General features: G+C 34.9%; 2 protein-coding genes across 3 annotated transcripts in view; both read left to right on the forward strand.

Moving 5' to 3' along the window:
- Nucleotides 1-268: 268 nt before the first annotated feature.
- LOC126967198 (tRNA-specific adenosine deaminase 1) lies at nt 269-3,102 on the forward strand. 2 transcript variants are annotated; one of them, XM_050811683.1, is made up of 4 exons: nt 278-582; nt 710-913; nt 1,084-1,619; nt 2,780-3,102. In XM_050811683.1, the coding sequence occupies exons 3-4, from the start codon at nt 1,132-1,134 to the stop codon at nt 3,081-3,083; spliced, it is 792 nt and encodes a 263-aa protein (XP_050667640.1). In that variant the 5' UTR covers nt 278-582; nt 710-913; nt 1,084-1,131; the 3' UTR covers nt 3,084-3,102. The 2 variants fall into 2 exon arrangements, with proteins under 2 accessions (XP_050667639.1, XP_050667640.1); XM_050811682.1 differs by having other exon boundaries at nt 269-582; nt 710-1,619.
- A 10,727-nt stretch (nt 3,103-13,829) lies between these two features.
- The window catches only part of LOC126967241 (ras-related and estrogen-regulated growth inhibitor-like protein), a 29,920-nt gene continuing 22,427 nt past the window's right edge, over nt 13,830-21,322 (forward strand). Inside the window, exon 1 of the mRNA XM_050811731.1 lies at nt 13,830-14,113. Coding sequence (XP_050667688.1) covers nt 14,050-14,113 — 64 coding nt within the window. The 5' untranslated portion in view covers nt 13,830-14,049. The remainder of the gene's footprint in view (nt 14,114-21,322) is intronic.

Genomic DNA, 21,322 nt, shown 5'->3' on the forward strand with positions numbered 1-21,322 from the left:
TTAATATATTTTTTTTATTTTACTAATGGCACGCGTACAGATTATTATAATAATAGTCGGCTTTACGTAACGTTAAACGTTATATTAGAATAATTAATAATAATACTTGTAATATATTTTTAACGTTGAACGTAGTGGTTTAATTCTCTTTGGTTGCTATGAAAAATGAACTATCGTAGATAGAGTATAGGTACATAGTTAAGTGAACTATAGAGATTAGAGTAAATTTTAGAAGATGTAAATACTAGGCACGTAATAACTAATAAGAGGCGGGGTAGTAAAATTGAAATTTAGTTTAGTATGTAATGTCATTTTTGACGTTTGATATAGTAGTAATTACTCTAAGGCGAGTGGTAGCAAAATATAATCCGGCTAAGTTTGAAAGCGAACAGTTTGTTATAACGTAGTGGATTTCGGCTATCTCCGTTTGTTACATGATTATTTCCGTCATCTGTCAATCTATCTATGACTGTACGTTACATACAATCGAGAGAATCGCTTTTTTCGCTACTCGCTAGGCTGGTATATAATAGTAATAGCTAGAGAATAATACTATGATGGCGATATTGGATATTTATAAATGTAATATTAATTTTTTATACACTATTCAGTAATGTACTAAATAATATTCAATATTGTGCACAAGTTAGATTTTGTTACAGTTTGCGATTGAATAATCATAAAATAAGTAAACATTACTACTTTTTAGTTATGTCAGCCCTAGAAGTGAACGAAATCGCCAATAACTGCATAAAAATTTACAATGATTTACCTAAATCAGGAAAGCCTAAAGAAAACGAATGGACTGTATTGTCATGCTTTGTACAGCGTGATAAAATTTTTGGAGCTATTAAGGTGGTGTCATTAGGAACTGGTTCAAAATGTGTTGGTGCTACCAAAATGTCCCCATCAGGTAATATCGTCAATGACAGTCACGCTGAAACATTGGCCCGTCGCGGTTTACTTTTATACTTGTATTCAAATATAACTCAGTGTTTGAACAGTCAAGAATCTGTTTTTACTTTAGAAGATTCATATTTTAAGTTAAAGTCAAATATTGAGTTTGTGTTTTATTCATCACAGTTGCCTTGTGGAGATGCTTCCATTTTACCGAAGGATGGTTGTGAAGAAATGGGTGACCTGGTCATTTCACTGAAAAGAAATGCACAGACAGATGACATAAGCACGGAAACAAAAACTAATTTGGTTGATATACATCGAACTGGTGCAAAATGTTTACCAAGCTCCAAACAAGATCCAAAACTTCCAGGGAAAGATTATCATGTATTGGGACAAGTGAGGACTAAGCCAGGAAGAGGTGATAGAACACTTTCTGTTTCGTGTAGTGATAAAATTGCCAAATGGATTCAGTTGGGCGTACAAGGCAGCCTTCTAAGTCTTTTGTTAACAGAACCAATATATATCAGCCATTTTATATTTGGGGCAGGTGTCCCATTTTCTAAGGATAGCTTGACCAGAGCTTTAGTTACTAGAAATGAATCACATCTTAAACCAAAATCGACACCCCATTTTTACCAATGTGTAGAATGTTTCCCCAACATAAAATCAGACAAAAAGCTCAGGCCAGCACCAAATAGTATCATTTGGATTTACAACTTGTAAGTATATTATAAAATAATATAAATTGTTACCAAACTTTCACTGTTGTTAATTTATAGAGAAATAATTTTATTTTTTAAATATTATTTCAACAAAGAAAATTATTATTCCTAAAAGAATAATAATAAATTAATTAATTAGTATTCCTTCCTTTAAAGACAAGTATTGGCGGAATTAACACTAAAGAAAACTCAAAGCATTTGGATAATAGATTTCCACAAAGTAACACATACAATAAATTTTTCAATAAATTTTCTAGTCTTCCTTGAATAAAGTAGGTATAAATTAAATACAATACTAGTGATTAGTTGTAAAAACAATAACTTAGTGGTTTATATAGTATTAGTTAGTTAAGGTAACATTTTTGGTTAGGAGTCTTTCTTGTAATTTGGTTAAATTATTGTGGTTGGCATTGTCATGCTTACTTAAATTTCATTGCTTGTGCTGGACATATGGGGACCCACCCCATATGTCCAGTAGCCAATAGCCTTAGTAATGGGAGGCAATAGCTGGTCAATGTGTATTGCCAGTAAATGAACACTATTTGTGGTGGCTGCTCTACTTCTTGTTGAAATTACTTTGCCTCTTTTAATTAACTCAAGTTTTTATTTTCCTAGTTAAGGCAGAGGGTGTCCACAGTAGTACCTCTTCCAGGTCTTTTGTTTCTGCACTGACCGCTGGTGTCCAGGTTTGCTTAGGGTAATTACATTTATGTGTACCTGGATTTCAGTCTGCTTTTGCCCTTTTAAAGATAAAGAAATATATATATACACTAGCTGACCCGACAGACGTCCTGTATATAATAAATAAAATAATGTTTTTATTAATTAATTTGTCAATAATATATCATAGCATCAATAATTACTTCGTAAAATGAACACCCTGCTGTCATAATGGAATTGTTTCACAGCAGAACTGTCGAACCGTGCGTCAATAAATTCTCTCATAGGAATTATGTATGGACACATCAAAGGAAAAACAAATTTGTTGTTTTTATTTAAGTTAGCAGCATTTTCCTTTTTATTCACCTTTTAAACCTTCTCTGGACTTCCACAAATAATTTAAGGCCAAACTAGCCAAATTGGTCCAGACGTTCTTGAGTTTTAGCAAGACTACCGAACAGCAATTCATTTTTATATATATAGATCGTATCTTTCAGATCACCTGAAGTTATAGATCAAGGAAAAAAGCAAGGGGTGACAAAGAAAAACTATAACTGCACTAGCAGCTACCTCGGGATTTGTAAATACAACTTATACAAAAGCTTTCAAAATATTTTAATGAGGAACAAGATCATAGAAGAAAGGATTTGCAAAGCTGAAAACTTAGAAGATATACCATATAATAGAATGAAGCGAAAAGCTATAACATATAATGATAAATGGGCAGAGGTTAAGAAAAATTTCTTTAAAATATGGCCCACAAAGCCCGATATGTTTGATTTTTGCATCAAGAATTATTAAATATATGGAAGATAACTTATTTTTTTTTATTTTTAAACCCAAACAATAAGAAATATTCCATGACAATGGGAAAAGTTAACACAGATGTGACAATTTGAAACTGACACTCTAATGTTTAATACATTAAGACTTGAGGCAGGTAACTGTATGTGGCAAGTCTTGTGTCTAGAAAAAGTAAAGTATGCATTTATTCATGACAACACAAAAAATTATATACATAGTAAAATTAACAAATTAAAAATAGGATGTCATGAAAAGTACACCCACTCAGCATTTTTGGAATTTCAATAAGGATCACCCCAATTCCAACACTGATTTTCAGTAGGTACTGCCTTGATTGCCCGTTGACAGCAGCCTTTTGTTATGACCTATAAAAGTGACTAAAAATAGTACAGAAAGAGAAGAAACAAAAGTTGTTTTTTTTTTTATTATTGAAGCTGATTTTTTTAAGATTATTATTATTTTTATGCCTCTGAACACTTGTTTCTCTAATAGAAAAGATTTCAGTTTGTAAAAATGTATCGAGATTATGTGCCTATTAGTACATAAATAATCACGATGGTTAACGAATTAAAATGAAAAATATATAGCATTTAGTTTTTGTTAGTAACTCCAAAACTACATATTATTTAGGGAATATTGAAAAGAGGTTCTTAATGTGGAGGATATTTTCAATGAAAAAAGATTCCCGGAACTCTATATTACCTATTTTAATTCAATTCAATAAAATTATTCCGTTACCCTATGGGCGCACTGCCCCTATTTTTTGGAGAGGAGGAAAATACATTTAGACACAATTTAGGAAAATACATTTCACCTTCGCACGACACGCCACAAGTTAGGATATCATCCCCACCATCTGGATGTGTGGCGGTCCTCCACAGTGCGGTTTACAAGGAGCTTTCTTCCACGTACTACAAAGCTGTGGAATGAACTTCTTTGTGCGGTGTTTCCGGGACGATACGACATGGGTACCTTCAAAAAAAGCGCGTACACCTTCCTTAAAGGCCGGCAACGCTCCTTTGATTCCTCTGGTGTTGCATGAGATTGTTGGCGGCGGTGATCACCTAACAACAGGTGACCTGTAAGCTCGTTTGTCCTCCTATTCCATAAAAATAAAAAAAAACGTATTGAAGACCCCCAAACGGGGCCTATATGTCTTAGTCGGTTGGGGGTGTCAGCCCAAAAGGCTCTAACGGCATAAGTTATGGGCCATGGAGGCCGCAAATACTTCGCAACAACAGTCGCGGGACGTCTCTTAAGGAGACTCGAACCTCGGACGGGCTGTGTCCTTGTTGGAAGGAGAGAAGATCGCTTACGATCTTATGTTCTGATAGCCCGATAGACTTTTGATAAAGAAGATAACACACTGGCCGGCGAGTGCGGTGATGTATTGTGTAATGTATGAATGTTGTATGTAACTGTGTACTTATGTTTGTATGTATGTAAGTAAGTGTATATTTTAGTTTTTGTGATTGTGTATGTCAGTCTGTCCGTGTGCGAGTGTGAGTGGTGTGCAACGATTACAGGACGAGGACTAAAGTCTGTAAAACTGGCGAAAAAGATCAAACAAACAAAAACCCACGAGTTTTATAAAATTATAGATATTAATCGATTTATATTGTGTTATGGTAATTTTAGGATACCTAATATACCTACTATAAGTATAATATAATATTGTCACACACACAAATTATCTTCCCCTAAACTGTTAATTTTTCTTAATAGTCTATGCAATGAACTTTCGTTTTGTTCTTTTTATATTTTGATTTTTTTTCAATGTATTTTAAAATACAAAAAGAAATAGTCATGGGTAGTTTTTGCAGACATAACAATAATTAATATGTCTGTTTGCCACCATACGTATACATACATAAAATATAATTATCCATGACTAGGAAATAAACATCCATTATTCATCATTTAAATGTTTGCATCAACCGGGATTCGATACCTCTAGCTCAGTAGGCAGGGTCACTAACCACTGGGCCATATGGATCGTGAGATACTCAACAAATTTATCTTTTTTTTCAATTTACTTAAGATATACTTATAGCAAAAATCAAAAATAAAATAATAGTTGGTGAAAACGAAACTTCAAGTTCGTACGAGCATGGTATGACTTTATTACTGCGGCAATGCCCAGCAAGGACTGCAAAGATGATTTGTTTGTAAGAATTGCAGTATGTTCGAAGGTAGTCTATAAGTTCAGTCTGCCTGCGAGCTATGACAGCACAATGGCTGCACAACCACATAAATCATAGCAGGTGAACGCGTGCACAACTCGTCCAAACATTTTATAAGTTGACGTTAGAATTATGTTACCGGCGCCAATACTTTACGACTATATTGACTTGTACAGCCCTAAAATCATTATGAGATACATACCTTTTTTATAATATAGGTTTACAATATAATAAAATATAACTGTAAGACGAGGTCGCAAAATGGACGCTCTTCGTGGTTTTAGCTATCGGTAAGGGAAGGGTGTGTACGATCACGACTCATTGTTTATCCACGACAAATTGCCACGTTCAGAACCTAAAGAAAGCTGACACCACCTACTATTGCCTCGATAAATCATACGGAACATATTTAGAGATGAGCTCATCATTTTGCAGCTAATAACTTAAGCAATTTTCATTTTGGGATCATATAGTTTTAAGTTCATTTGAAAAGGTTCATAAGTGTCGTACCTACCAATTCGTATGCTAAGTAACATACGCTGATACCTAATTGAAATCATTAGAGTCTATACTCCAGTGCAACTCTGGAGGAATAAGGATCTAATGAAAAGCTTACGGATATTTTTGTAGTTACCTAAGACATCGTTCTAAAACTCCGCGCTATGAAGTTCGTTCCATAGTTTGGTAGTCCGTGGAAGATAGTTATTTGATATTTATATAATAATACATAAATAGATTTCGTGACAGGAATTAGGTGAAAGAGACTTACAAAGACAAGAGTCTTTCGCAACACTCCCTGTGATAGACGCGGTAAATGATGCACTCAACACCGAATCATCGAAACACTCACAGATTACTGTATCGCTGATCAAATGGGGTGCATCAGATCATCGAAGCATTATCAGTGTATCCCATAGTATCGGAATACTAGTGAAGTGTTTTCGATGAGCGGTTATATGACATAGGTTTCTCAGTAGTTGTCAATGCGCGAACTTAAGTATTCTGAGGGTTGATTTGAAAATAGATAATTTTCCCAATCTGTGACCTACATAAGTGCACAGTCGGAGATACAAAGGTCCTCGAAAATTGCTTCAGATTTCCCGAGGGAGCAAGTTAATTATCAAATCAAATGTAAACAACATGTAACAATGCATGTTAGAGGCATCTAACAGATCATTGATGTGCAGAAGGAATACCTCCAATAAAGTGACTATCTTAATGGCCAGGAATGCTCTTCTAATTCTTGATATTGGAACTTGAAGAGAGCATGGGCGGCGGTGATCCCTTAAGTTCCATCAAGTGAACGAGATCATGGTAGATTGTCTTCCTATTCCTGAGAAAGTTGGAACTTGGCATTGAGCCTAGTATCATTTTATGCTCAAATAATTTTTGTCTAATACAGATGTTTTTCGTATGAAATTGAAAATAGTATTGTAATTTTTTGAACGATCTATTTTGGGAGTTAAGATCAAATAATTACTAGGAGCGCTCTTAGCCAAGCTAAGCTCTTTTATCGTATCGGATTTGAACTTTGCACTGAAACAACTAGTCTGTTTTATTTCAATATTATTTCCGTATGGTACTGAATCTATTTCTATAGTTAACTCAGACACTTTTTGTCTTGCTCACGAAAATGCCATTTCTAATGAGTCATCTCTAGACTTGTTTTGCCTGATAGCAGTCGCAATCCGCAGTGCTTTCATAAAAAGTATTTGCATTACTCGTCATAAACTAAAAAGGAAACGGTTGTAGTTTCCAATCCATGTAGAGATAAAGATACAGTTACTTTAGAGTGTAATCTGTAGTTACTTAGTTTGATACTGTGTGATCTCTAATAGTCTATGAACTCCAGGAATATGTCGCCAGTCAACGGTTTCAATGGATCGTTTCATATGAATTAGTAGGTAGGTACACTATACGGGGGATCACTGAAACTATAATCATCTCTGCTAAGCAATTTCATGTTGGGCTGGACAGATTTAGGCCAAAGACATTTATTTCAAGCACAGAATGATAGATGAAAATTCCATTTTCGCAACTACCTACATTAAACAACTCTACCATTTTGCAGACGGTATATTTTAATTTAATGGGATTTATGAAGCTGTAAATAAGCCGTTAGTAATAACAACCTTACAAATTATTGCCTTTAACTGCTTCTCAACATAAGTTTACTGATTTAGTGCCATTCGCGGAGCAGAAAGAATTTTGCACATTGACCCATTAGAATCTACCCGTCCTTGTCTCTATTTTTATCTCGCTCACACACAATGGATACTGTCGTATATAACTATTGGATTGTCGTACTCCGCGGTCATAGTAGGTAAGTATTGCAAATACACACATATCTACTAAATGTATATAGATAATACCTAATATAATGAGCACAAACATTTAGTAAAGATAATATTAAGTATTATTTGGTTTATGAATTCCATAACAATTTAAATAAATAACATTTTCAAACAAATACTAATATAGGTAGGTACTATCAAATGGATGTTCGCGATAACACTCGTGATTAATATAAAAATTATTTGCTTTCGTTGCGCAGTCAAATTCCGTTAGACATTCAACATTTTTATATATTTTGATTTCACATTGATTTACTTAAGATCTTACCTGCAAAAAATATTCTTCTCAATGCTTTTATTGGTTAGATTTCTTACAGAGCGTTGCTTTATTAGTTTTGAATTTGATTAATAATGGGCGATAGACTATCGCGAACTCCCTCATCTCTCACATCTGACGTTAAGTGATCACCGCCACTAATGCTCGTGCGACATCAAAGATAATTGGCGATCTTTATTGTATTCAGTATCTAATAATTTTAGATAAGTGAAACGCGTATGGGTTTCATCACATATTTATATATACCAGTTTAGTTTTATAAATACTTACTTAGTTACCTATTTTTTTGAAGTAAGCTAAAATTAAATGATGAATGTACTTTAATTTTGTCGCACCATTTTTGATAATCTTAAAGGAATATTTTCCAGTTCACGCGAGGGTTTCGGTCACACATATGACATAACGTACCTCGATAAATCAGTAGCACACATTAGGTACTTAGTAGCTGGCATCTGCCTCCGGGTTTCCGGAAACTTGTACTCAACTGGAAATACGTGAGAGCACCTAACAAAATATTACCTACGACTGAATTGTTATAAGAGACTCCAATTGGTTTTCCACTGAGCACATTAAAGCTGATATGTATCTGATAGGAGAAGTTAAATGTCCAAGTGTGAACGTAGGACTATTCTGGAGCAAAATAAACGAGTTCTGACACGCGATTGTGTTTACGAAACCCTTTTAACATTTATTGAAATTCATGTCAATGCAATTTTGATAACACAGACTATATTAGTTTAGTAAGTAACTATCTTAATATATATAAATCCATTGTCCTGATGTTTGGTTCATGAACTCCTAAACTAATGAACGGATTTTAATGGGTATTAATTCATGGAGTGCAGTTTAGTACAGCTTTTAGATTTGTGACCCATAATTTTTTTTCCACCTCGATGAAAAGCTCTCTTTTAGTCCCTTTCACGAGGGAGAAAAGTGGCCGATTCCCTCTCGGCAAGACGACCTTTATCCCTCGTACCAGGGACTAAAAGCGAGCTTGTTATCCAGATGGGAAAATGCACCACGTGAGATAAGAAGGACATTGCCACCCTCGATTGTCACCCTCGCCTTCGGACCTTGAGAATGACCTTTTTTTCTCCCTAGGTGCGTAATATACAATTATTTCAAATATTTGTATGTATGAACATATTTTCTATGAGAGAATTAATTGACGCACGGTTTAACAGTTCTGCTGTGACACAATTTCATTATAACAACAATATTTTACGAAATAAGTTATTCTTGATGTTTTGAAATATTATTGATCAATTCATAAAAACAGTATTTTATTTATTATATACAGAACAACGTCTGCAACAATAGTTCTAGTATAAACCATAGGGATCATTTTGTGGTTTAAAATGTGAGCGTGATAAATCTTAAAGTTTAATATTACTAGAGTAAATATATAAAATGAAATACAAGTCTAACATTGTTATCTAAGTAGGTAACTTCTTAGTAGCCTTATACCTAAGTAACGTAAAGTAATCGCCATTTTTTTCTGATCAGCCAGCTGTTTTGCGAGCAATAATTCAAAGTGTTGTAAAAGCGTCCGAGAGACAAACACATTAATAAACTTTTAAACAATGCACAATTAATAAGCTTTTCATGAAAACCGACCACATGTTTTTATTTTTAATAAAAACGTAGCAAATTCACAATGTGTAATTGCTTTTGCGTCTACAAGAACCCTGAATGTCATTATTTATTAGTTCTTTATAACTCATGTATACTATAATGGTTCATGCTTGCAATTTTCTATGTTATGTGGCCCAAATTCGTCGAGCTTGATAATTGTCTTCAGTAGACATATGGGAGTAGTTTTCCGCCTTCCTGACAATGTCGCCTTAGTATTTAAAATGCTTTGCATAAGCAGACACTTCGTAAGATTCCAGAGTGCTGGGATTTTCGCTTCGTTCTTAGACTTTCTATTGCTACACGTATTTGCGACATTCTTCAACTTTTTTTTCTAAAGAAAACGCAAAGATTAATAATATGCACTGACAGTGATGTTTATTTAAATTTATTTAAATAGTATATTTTATGATATCTATTATCATAAAGCTGCAGTGCTTTTTTGTCTGTTTCTTTGTACGTGCTTATGGACCGGCGTCTACGCGTCTGGACATTCCGGGCGGATTCAAATAATTCTTTTAACATATAATAGCCAGATATTAATCTACCCATATTAGTCATTTTTGTGATGAATATCGTAGCCGCTTTTACCGTGCGTTACGTTATGGTTACAGAAACAGAATATTCTACAAGGATATTGATTCAAATTGTCAAGTGTAACTGGTAAGTCATTTTTCCTCTATAATAGATTGCTTATGACATTAATTCATTATGGCCGTGTGAAATCGCGGGGTACAGGTATAGTTCATTATAATGTTACATGAGCTTCACATTTTTTAGAGGACGCAATTTTATTTTCGAACATGTGCGTGTCAATAAAAGCTTAACCCCAAGTTTGTGGGGTGGCAGTCCTTGTCCCCCAGCCGCCATCTTGAAAAAGGGGTGCAAATACCTTTTTCGCGATATCTCGGAAACTAGGCGTCGTGCAAAAAAAAATTGTAAGGACGTAATTTGTAGCAAATCGCTTTGCCTACATACGCTACGCCTTAAAATTTTTGCTCTAAATTTAAAATTAAAGAAGTTTTAAGCAAAAAATTGAGAAAATAATATTGCGTCGTCTTAAACATGCAATATTAGGTCCTAAAATTGTAACATTTCAATGTTTTGAATCACTAGTCTAAATTTTAATTTTTTTAAATTTCTAACCTTTTCTATTTCTGAATTATTAAACACACCTGAAAAGGCGACGATAGTAATACACACACTGTGAAACATCAATAACTGCCTTTTTTCGTGACGAACCGACAGCAATTACCGTTGGTGACCCTTCAAGTACGGGGCTTCAGGATCAAATAAATGAGTTGCAGGAGACTAAGGTCCGTATTCCAGAAGGCAAGATTCCGTAATCAAATTTGTTTTGTCACTGTCTTTACAACTGTGTATAAACGAGACAAATATATATTTTTTTATGAAAATAAGGGACGAGACGAGCAGAACGTTGAGCTGTTGGTAATTGATACGCCCTGCCCATTACAATGCAGTGCGCCTCTGCATTATTGAAAAACCAAATATTCTGAGAGGCACTACATCTGCGCTCGTCACCTTGAGACATAAGTTGTCAAGTCTCATTTGCCCAGTAATTTCACTAGCTACGGCGCCCTTCAGATCAGCCCGAAACACTGTAATGTCTACACATTACTGCTTCACGGCAGAAATAAGCGCCGCTGTGATACCCATAATCTAGCCGACATCTGGTGCAAAGGAGCCTTCCACTGGTAGATATACTTGATGACGGGTACGTATTGAAACCTCTTCTGTAATGCAGAGCTTAGAGATTGACCTCGCTCATTGAAAGAGCTCGTCAACACCTGACCTTCCCTAACGAGAAGTGAAAACTGTCGCTTATATGCAAATGTAGTTTCATTGTAAAGTTCATGTAGCGCCCGGTGTATTGAGGGCAGATTTAAACGTTTGCCAATTAAAAGGCGTCAATTAATTTTGAATTGTCTACCGTCTCGTTTTGTTTATGTGAGGAATAGCTGCGCAATCCGTGGGATGCCTGGATGACGCGTGGGTGGTAGAGATCCAATTACGTCCAATGCAAATTAATTTATGGTGTCGGGCGTCCCCGAGCGCTCTCACCTTGATACGTCGAACTAACCCAATCTGGACTGGATCCGTTCCCTAGACAGGTTTGCGTAAACTTTAGTTAACGAAAGGTTACGGGATTAAATGCATTCAATTCGCTCGCTTTCTTTTCGCGTGGGCTGAAGATTGAAATGAGAATACTTATTAATCATTTTGGTGTATTAAGTTACGATAAATTACATTAGCATGTCGCTCATAATTTAATATTAAAACTATCTATATTTTATTTAACATTTATATGAAAGGTTAACACTGAAATTTTTTAACAGAAAGGAAAAAAAATGAGTTAGAGTCACCAAACAGAAAGTATATATTACATATATGCATTTGTATGTTAATCGAACTATTCCCAATTCAAAGTTATTGAAAATTGTTTTCTACTTTATAATTTAGTTGGTTTTCGCATGTATTTGCACGCTGCTTAGACTTTGTCACAAGTCACTGGGCATAGAAAAATAGCGAATCTTGAATGTTACTAGTATCTAGTATCAATAATGGGATGGATCTTAGATAAATTATACGTCTTGATAGAGTCTCTTTCTGATAAACACAGGCCAGGAATATTAGTTTAGTGTTCTACGTGACAAGCTACACTTTGTATTAGTGTGCGTGAATTGCTCAAAATAGAGGTTCGCTCTAAAGTCACACACACACACGTTTTCACAGCTATCATAGTCATAGTGATGTAAGGTATTGACTAAATTATAAGTTATTCAATTATTGTCATCGGTCCTTCATAAGTGTGTATAATTTCTAATTGATCCGATGTTTATACACACACACACATTTATACCAAACCATTAAAAGTAAGACAGATTATTTAAGTTATTGTATTGTCATAATGTCATAATGTCTTCATGCTCTATAAGTGTACAAGGTTTTACTTCAATGCGACGCGGACGTTTTAAAGTGGGAGAAAATCTTATTCAAAATCCGTCACAACAAGCAAGACTTAAGGATTATAATTAAACCTGATTAAAAAGTCCTCGGTAAGGAGTTGTTTTAGCTGCCTAATTGGGGTGGTGAGTGAAAGTTGGTTAGCCAAGTTGAAAGAAAGTATTACGGCTAGATTATACATCTTCACGTACCCTTTTCAAATTTATCTTTTTTTTTATGGAATAGGAGGACAAATGAGCGTACGGGTCACCTGCTGTTTAGTGATCACCGACGCCCACAATCTCTTGCAACACCGGAGGAATCACAGGAGCGTTGCCGGCCTTTAAGGAAGGTGTACGCGCTTTTTTTGAAGGTACCCATGTCATATCGTCCCGGAAACGCCGCACAAGGAAGCTCATTCCACAGCTTTGTAGTACGTGGAAGAAAACTCCTTGAAAACCGCACTGTGGAGGACACATCCAGATGGTGGGGATGATATCCTAACTTGTGGCGTGTCGTGCGAAGGTGGAATTCGGCGGCAGGAATCAGGTTAAGCAGCTCTTCGGAACACTCCCCGTGATAAATATTATCTACGGAAATCTTTATGTAGTTTGAGTATATTTAATTTTATTAAATAGGTTTCTTCTTTTTATCAATATGATATATCTAAAGATCAATTAAGCATGTCTTAGCCGATAAATTGCCAAATAGTAGGTTAGAACACTATGGCCACGTGGAGCGAATGAGTGAAGATAGAGTGACTTTTCAAATATTTAAGGCAAGCAAATATTGTGGGCAACTCGGTCACGGGAGACCTCTTAGAACATTCGTCGACGAATTTGTTACGACCTTGTGAGAAAAGGAAAGGTCCAAAGCACCCGCAACCAACGAGCATGTATGAAAAGAGTAATGAATGTAGAGGAAGCGCGTGAGGTTTGTAGGGATAGAAGCGAGTGGCATTCTTTTGTCTCTGTCTACCCCGACGGGAACAAGGCGTCAGTATGTTTGTGTGTAAGTTAGATTATTATTGAAGAGTCAGATTATAAAAACTAGTTTTTGTCTGGTAAACTTCACAAGCTATCATTTACTTATTTAAAAAACTCATTTCAATTCCATATTACATATTACATATAAAGGCGGTATATTTCCATTAAATAAAACAATAATATTTATCATGTTTACGGGTAATTATACGCTATCACTCTATACGTAATGATAGCAGCATTCCATTGTAGTACGTATACGTCAACGAGAACGGAGGCTGTATTATCGGAGGCTGCGCGTGCACTTTTGATGTAAGCAGGGCTCAGACGCCGGCAGTCGCTTATGGAACTCTGCGGCAGTTAGCCGGGTGTATCGGTGCGCGAACCACTGAGCTCAACTCCGAACTTACGAACTTATTTACGATAAACTTTCGAACATATACAATATTTATATTGTTTGTGTCTCGCATGAACGCAGTTTAAATTAATGTGATTGACAAGAACTCTATTTATAATGTCTGTAATGTGAACATTATAAATATTTGTGATAAAGTTTTCAAAACTCTCCAGATGAAGATGACTGTAAATCGTATAAGAGTTGTGGTGCTTGGAAGCCCGCGAAGTGGAAAATCTGGTGAGTAATATTACTGTGTTATTAAACAATCTTAATTAACTCATGTTTTATTACTGTTATGCAAAATGTGAAGACATAAAAATGAAAGCAGGATCTATACTACTGTCACGGTTTACGTGTGTTCAATTTTAATTTTTATCATAAATGTATGAAATCTTGAAACGTTTTATTTATGATTTGTGCTTTTTTGCGCGGAGGTCTTCATAAGTATTTCATTTTATTTTGTAATATTGTGTGCCACATAAGTAAAGTTAAGGACATTTTTGTGCTCAATAAGCTAAAAAATTACTTGAATTGTCCCAGCGATACTTACATTACCTTATGTAGAGTTGAACAGATGGTAAGCTTTTGAGAGCTTTATTTTGAAAGATTTTAATACTATAAAATTAAGTATAATGAAAAATATGCCACAAGAAATGTTACTTAAATAATATTTTAAACCTATCATTAAAATTATGAAATTATTTCAATTGCAAAATATCAAAAAACAAAACTTCATAATATACAAGTTTATAATTGTATTAGAATAGAGATTGATATGCTCAAGGTAAATTATTGCTAATTTTCGAATCTATGTAGGTATCATTACATTCCTGAGAAGGGCAATCTTTAGTGTCAGCAGTCAGAGCTGATAACATTACAGTGAATTATTATTGAAGATAAAAGATGCACGCTTGTACAGATAAGGCGAGGGAATGCATACAGCATTCTAAGATAATTGTATTGCAGAATCAAATGGGATTACGTATGCATATAATAAGAGATACATTAAAAAATTTCGACGTAGAACGTAGTATTATATTCAACCGTATCTGTGGTATTGATATGATAGTAAACTATGTTGTAGGCATGTTAATATATTTGGGATTAATGTCTCGTGTAGGTATCAGGTGCTTTCATAGCACTATTATCATAACATTTTTATTATTATTCACTTATTTTTTTTATCATGGCACTATCTTAAACTTCTTAAAATACGTTATTAATTATTGATGTAACAAGTTTATAAAACGAATTAATACATTTCTATACTTTATTATGATGAAACCTCTCGACATATCTTAATATATATATATTTCTTTTGTGCGTCTGTTGTAACTGAAGTCCTCCTAAGCGGCTGGACCGATTTTAATGAAACTTTCTGTGTGTCTTCAGGTGGATTCGAGAATGGTTTAGATTCACAATTGAACTACCTCCTAAACGGCTGGACCGTTTTTGATGATTTTTTTGTGTGTTCTAGTGAATTTGAGATTGGTTTAGATTTTCAATTCCGTCCGTATAATATAATTCTCCTGCTCCTTTGTATGTTAGTGAACTCCTCCTAACGGCTGGACCGATATTTCAAATTAAAGAGGTGTGTACAGGACAATATCTGTCGGGTCCACTAGTTTAGTACATTTATGCAATTATTTTCACAATGAAAACAAAACATGTGTAAAAGCTATTACTAAAAACGATTCTGATTCGTGAAGATTAAAGAAAATTTTGTTCTACTTTGATAATATTCTAAAATAATGCATTGCACACCAAGTCCATACCCAAAGGAGCCAGCATTTGAAAGGTTTCATTCCATTCGAAATTCAGTAAAACCTCGGAGAAAACCGTTCGTGGATGGGTCTGAGGGTAATGCCGTAGCCCGGACTAGAATAGTAGGTACGCATTGAATCTAAAAAGGGTCGCGGCATAGTCTAACCTGTCAAAATAATAAAAAAAAATGTGTGTGTACTTATGTATGCACGCAAGAAGTTATACTTCTTTGACCGAACAAAGCAAAAATCATTAAAATTATTTATTTCTCGTGCCATTCTACGTTTTTAAAAAGAACAATTTTGTAAAAATCTTGCAAAGATGGCATTGACAATTAATTATTCAATAATGAATACGGCTTTATGGGCTTGAACCCTTTGCCTGTCCTAATAACGAACGAAGAAACCAAAAAAAAAAACGTACGACGCAAACGTCAGAAAATTTTAGGAACCAACTTCAACCTGTTACATACTTTTGTGTTACAGCGATGAGCGCGCATCTTAAAATTTCACTCTCGTCATTTTTCCATAACGCGCCTAAAGAAGTATAACTTTATAAAAAAAGGTGTTTTAGTTTGACACATGGTAGATAAAGAATTCTATAAAATTGTTTGCGTCACTCGAGCGGTACGTAACTATCTCGCAAATATGCGGATCAACGACCTCGAAAACTTTTAATACAAGAACGGACGTTTACACGTTACACAACATATTGGCGCCAGGCTTCGCTCATGTCGGGAAATCACTTGACCCACCGGCCTCGACTGCGTGTAATTGCAGTGCCCTGATTGTGATTCAGTACTCGGTGACGACTTCATACACTTTTTTCCCTGGTCTATGTAAGCTAACGATCCACGGTATGTGGCCGTAACATCAATAATGCGCATGCGCCGCCGATATGCAATAATTACTCTGAGAATTGGGAAGCGAACTGAATCGTGTCTTATTTATGAAAATAAGAGATGAGCAGGACGTTCAGCTGATGGTAATTGATACGCCCTGCCCATTACAATGCAGTGCCGCTCAGGATTATAAAAACTAAAAAATTCTGAGCGGCAATACAGTTGCGCTCGTCACTTTTAGACATAAGATGTTAAGTCTCATTTGCCCAGTAAATTCACTAGCTACGTCGCCCTTCAGACCAAAACATAGGAGTGTTTATACATTGCTGCTGCATAAATAGGCGCCGTTGTGGTACCCATAATCTAGCCGGCATCCTGTGCAAAGGAGCCTCCCACTAGTCACACTCTCGTTTTTCCTGGGTATGGAATTATGGAATGCTTGATGAAGGGGTCTTGCCGTAAAAATTATGTAAAGTCAAACACTAACCCTTCGACCGATAAGCATGTCGAGGAATAAGCTAGGTCGCTTGCATGTCGTGCTAACAGTTAGAGATTCCTACCTGATATTCTGAGAAGTAAACGCAAAAATGCGAACGCGGCCGAGTAACATTATTATGTTCAACATTTACCTATGTCCTCTTTTTACCACTAGTCTTTAGTAAACAGTAAATTTGATTGGCTTGTTAACGCATCGGTAACTAATCGTTATATCATGACACTTGCTATATTATTTCAGCAGTTTTAGACAGGTAATCGTCGCAAAACTCGAATAACTATTAGATATGAAGAATGTTTCCTTCTCTTTTGGATTCATTATCACCATCATCAGCCAGAAGACGTCCACTGCCGGACAAAGGCCTCCCCTAAAGAATTCCGAGACGATCGGTTCTGCGCTGTCCTCATCCAACGTGTTCCGCCGATCTTGACCAGATCGTCGGTCCATCTTGTGGGGGGCTTACCAACACTGCGTCTTTCGGTACGTGGTCGCCATTCGAGGGCTTTACCGCCCCAACGGCCATCTGAATCGAACTATGTGCCCTGCCCACTGCCACTTCAGTGTTTTGATTCAGTCTGAATATAAATTGGAAATTATTGGTACATATATAATTTAATCTGATTTAAAATGCAGTAATAGTTACTAGAACTAACAAGCGACTATGCGTTTTGATAATTATTAAATATTTGTAGTTAAATTTATTATTTGATAAGGAGAAGGGTAAAAGTAATTACAACAGATTATCGGCTGTAGATATAACAGCTTTGCAAAGTATTTGGAACATAAGTTTGATGGACAGATCAAGTCACTTATTGATCAGAATTTGCCACACGTTCGAAAAGTTATATATAATATCTTAGAAGATGTATCATAAGAAACCAAGCAAGATTTAAAAAAAAAAATGCTTTGTATGATATATTTATTTCGTGGAAAATCGTTTGTAAAGAAATTTGTTTAGTAACTTTAATCGTACTGAAGTTTTGTCCGTTTTCTGGGGTCCTTTTCTATAAAAGGACCCCAGAAAACGGGGTATGTCTCTATAGACATACCTCACACAAAGAAAGAAGTTACTACCTAGCAGTCCACCAAATGACGTACGCATGATAAATTTATATTTGTTCCTGGTATTAATATTATGAATTTCACATATATTACTTAATTATTTATTGTCAGGCATCACTCAAGCCTGAATAGCCCTTGATATGGACTTGCATCCCGTGTCACTAAATAAATTAAAAAAATAGCCCTTTCATTTAGCAAAGAAAATCGTAAAAAAAAATCCGCTGCATTGCTCTAAAACAGCTTGATATCAGATCCGTACCTACTGATGTGTTAATTGGTTAGATTTATAACTACTTACTGAAGGGGCAACGAGCAAATGTTTACAAAATTTTCGGTGATAAAATATAAATCTCTTTGTGGCAGGTTTTACCTATCGATTATTTCTAGTCCGTGCTTGAAAATTACTTCAAGTGTCTCGCATCTTTAAAAGCCTATATTGGAGATGCAAGCGAAAGTTGGGCCAGACGTGCTCCGGGCAGCGTGCAGTTATTTTTAGAACATGACATAATTGCGATCATTAAGTCCGCCGCGCTCGTAAATATGAGAATAAGATGTGTTTCATAAGTTGACCTCACCCGACTCATGGCCACGCTTGATCAATTGCTAACGAAATATTAATTTGTGTTATACTTAAAGTTCTACACTGAAATATGAATAAATTGAAGTTGATATTGTTTTATCTTGTCATTGAAAGTCCAATATAACCTTTATTAGATAAGGCTTAAGCGTAGTATCTTTGGTTCAACTGTATGTTCGGAAAAGGGCTACTCCTTTTAAACATAATCGCGTTTGCATAATGACACTTTATTTAATACTATTAAGTTAAATAGCATTAAATAAAGTCTTAGTTTACATTCCTTCCTTTATCTATTTTTGTGTGAAAATTTAAATACTTACTACGCAATTAAATTTTTAACATAGTAACACATGTTCTTCCAAATAATGTTTAAAGATGGGAAAACCAAGTATGTGTACAGGACAATATTATGGATACTATAAATTATATGGAAAAAGAAATAAGAATAAAAAGAAAGTGTATGAATTAGACCTGAAAAGAACGGGCGCAAGAAAGTCTGCGGGTTTTTTTTTTGTTTTCTACTATATATTTTCGTTACAATCAAATTGATATTTTAAATAACCTTACGACGGTCTCTTCAATCCCAATCTGTCGTATCATTTAAGAAAGTTCTTTATGCTATACTATCCTTTACCCAGGGGCATGCATATCATATAGGCAATTTGGCAGTGCCTGACTCGTTATGAACCCAAATAAATATAGCACTAGTGTTAAAGTTAATTTACTACCTACGGTAGGCACTCTACAGAATGCATGTACGAAGAAAGCAGCGTTTCATACAACTTATGTCGTACTGTAGATATATAGATCTACAGTGCCTACCTTGCTAGAAAACGAATGCACGCCCCTGCCTTTACCAAATAATTGTCTTTTGATAACTCTTGAATTGCGAAACACATTTGTTTTGAACATTTTCTGGGACAAAGACACAGTCGACCCATTTTTTCTTGAAGCCATCCAGGCCATTTGGCATTGTGACGAAAGACTGATACTAAAGCGGTTCAACCCAATGCTGTTTTATTATGTATGATTGTCAAATCTCAAAATTGTATTCTTGTTTAAGTCTTGTTGCCATTATAGAAGCTTATAAAATCCTAGGTACGAGAAGGTAACTTCTGAAATATACGACTGGAGGTGATCGCGGACGCTCTCGGCTGAACTGGGTCAGTTAAGTTAATAATTTATTGTACCCGTTACAGAGGACCGTTAAGCAAAATGCACTTATAAAAGGACGTATAGAATCATATTAAGCAAACCACTCAAGTGGGCCAATGTGCCACGTCTTTAGAAGCACGTGTGTTATTCTATTTTATTACTTATTCGACATTTCATTTACTTAAGTGGCTGGATCGTTCGGATTCGAAGTATTAACGTGTGGATATCAAAATATAATTAATGTCACACACGGAAAATACACTTACGTTATTCTTCATAAAATATTAATAACTAAAAGTTTTTTAATTGAACGACCAGGTTTTAATTTTTAAACAATTTATGCATCCTTTCTCTTGGTCCCGCCATACCAATGTGTTTTCGATTTTTGAATTGACGTTTATTTAACACTGATGTCTGCAACGCTCTTGTGATTCCTGTTGTAAGTATTCCATAGGTTTGTTCGTTTCTCCTATTTCATTGAAAAAATATATTATTTTAGGTATGTCCAGGGCTTTCTAATTCTTTTAAATCTAAACTTAATTTTCTTAAGGGAAATGGATTGCTTCTATGTGTTTAAGCTTAAAAATATGGAGTTGTGTAGATCTTAAAATATTCTATCGCCTTCAGATACTTTATATGCAAAAGATTGCTACATTTTACTTCCCAACATAATAATGTAGTATTAATTTTCCTGTACAAGCTGTGAAAAACATGGATAAAATAATGTACTATAGTTTTTTATATTTTTGATAAAATAATAATAATTAGGTTGAATTAGACAGTGATAATGATCATTATGTTCACGGAGCATCCTTACACAAACAATGAATTTAAGCTCTAAAGGTTAATGCATACAATATACGATAATTTATATTTATACAGTTTATTCTTTATTTCTTTTTTATGAAATAATATATATTATTTAAACACGATTCGTATATTGGATGCAGCACCTTACAAACTATTTTTTTATGTATAAATCCATTGTTAATACTCTATTTGATTGAAAAGAGTGGCCGTTGAGTTTCTTGTATGTTCTTCTTACGAGGTCAACTTTTTTCGAACATATGGTAGATTCAGTTATTGAAAAAAAATATTTATAGTGAAGATTCAAAAGCGCTTAATTTAAGCGTGATTGAATAAAGTTTCACAAATAAAACTGAAAACAAAATTGTATGTAAAATGCGGGACTCGAACTCGCGGATTCGAGTCCCGCATCGTTCATAAAATTTTGTTTTCAATTTATATTTGTGTAATTAATCCCAGAAGTGAGGGTTATCACTTTGAAAACACAACAAATTATTTTTGAATAAAATTTATAAGACTTAACTTTGACTTTAGTGTTAATGATTTTTTTAAAATTGCATTCAAATGGGTGTACTTGGTAGAACAAATAAGTCACGACTACAAGCCGATTTTATATTCTTCAAAGTGATGGATCACGTCACTTATCTTTTAATTACTCTTACAATAAGGTTTCCAACAGGTCCAGGTCCTATTGTTCCTGTACATGTGCTCCATCATACTACAAAGTTTCCTTTTTTTTTAATA

Source organism: Leptidea sinapis, chromosome 12 (assembly GCF_905404315.1).
Source record: "Leptidea sinapis chromosome 12, ilLepSina1.1, whole genome shotgun sequence".
In the NCBI taxonomy this organism is placed as follows: Eukaryota; Metazoa; Arthropoda; class Insecta; order Lepidoptera; family Pieridae; genus Leptidea; species Leptidea sinapis.

Bases quoted from the DNA above. Each gene is read 5' to 3' on its own strand.
- LOC126967198 (XM_050811682.1), top strand. From the start codon at position 555: ATGATGGCGATATTGGATATTTATAAAT. The intron at 583-709 runs GTAATATTAATT...ACTACTTTTTAG, and splicing joins GATATTGGATATTTATAAAT to TTATGTCAGCCCTAGAAGTG. The intron at 1,620-2,779 runs GTAAGTATATTA...CGTATCTTTCAG, and splicing joins ATCATTTGGATTTACAACTT to ATCACCTGAAGTTATAGATC.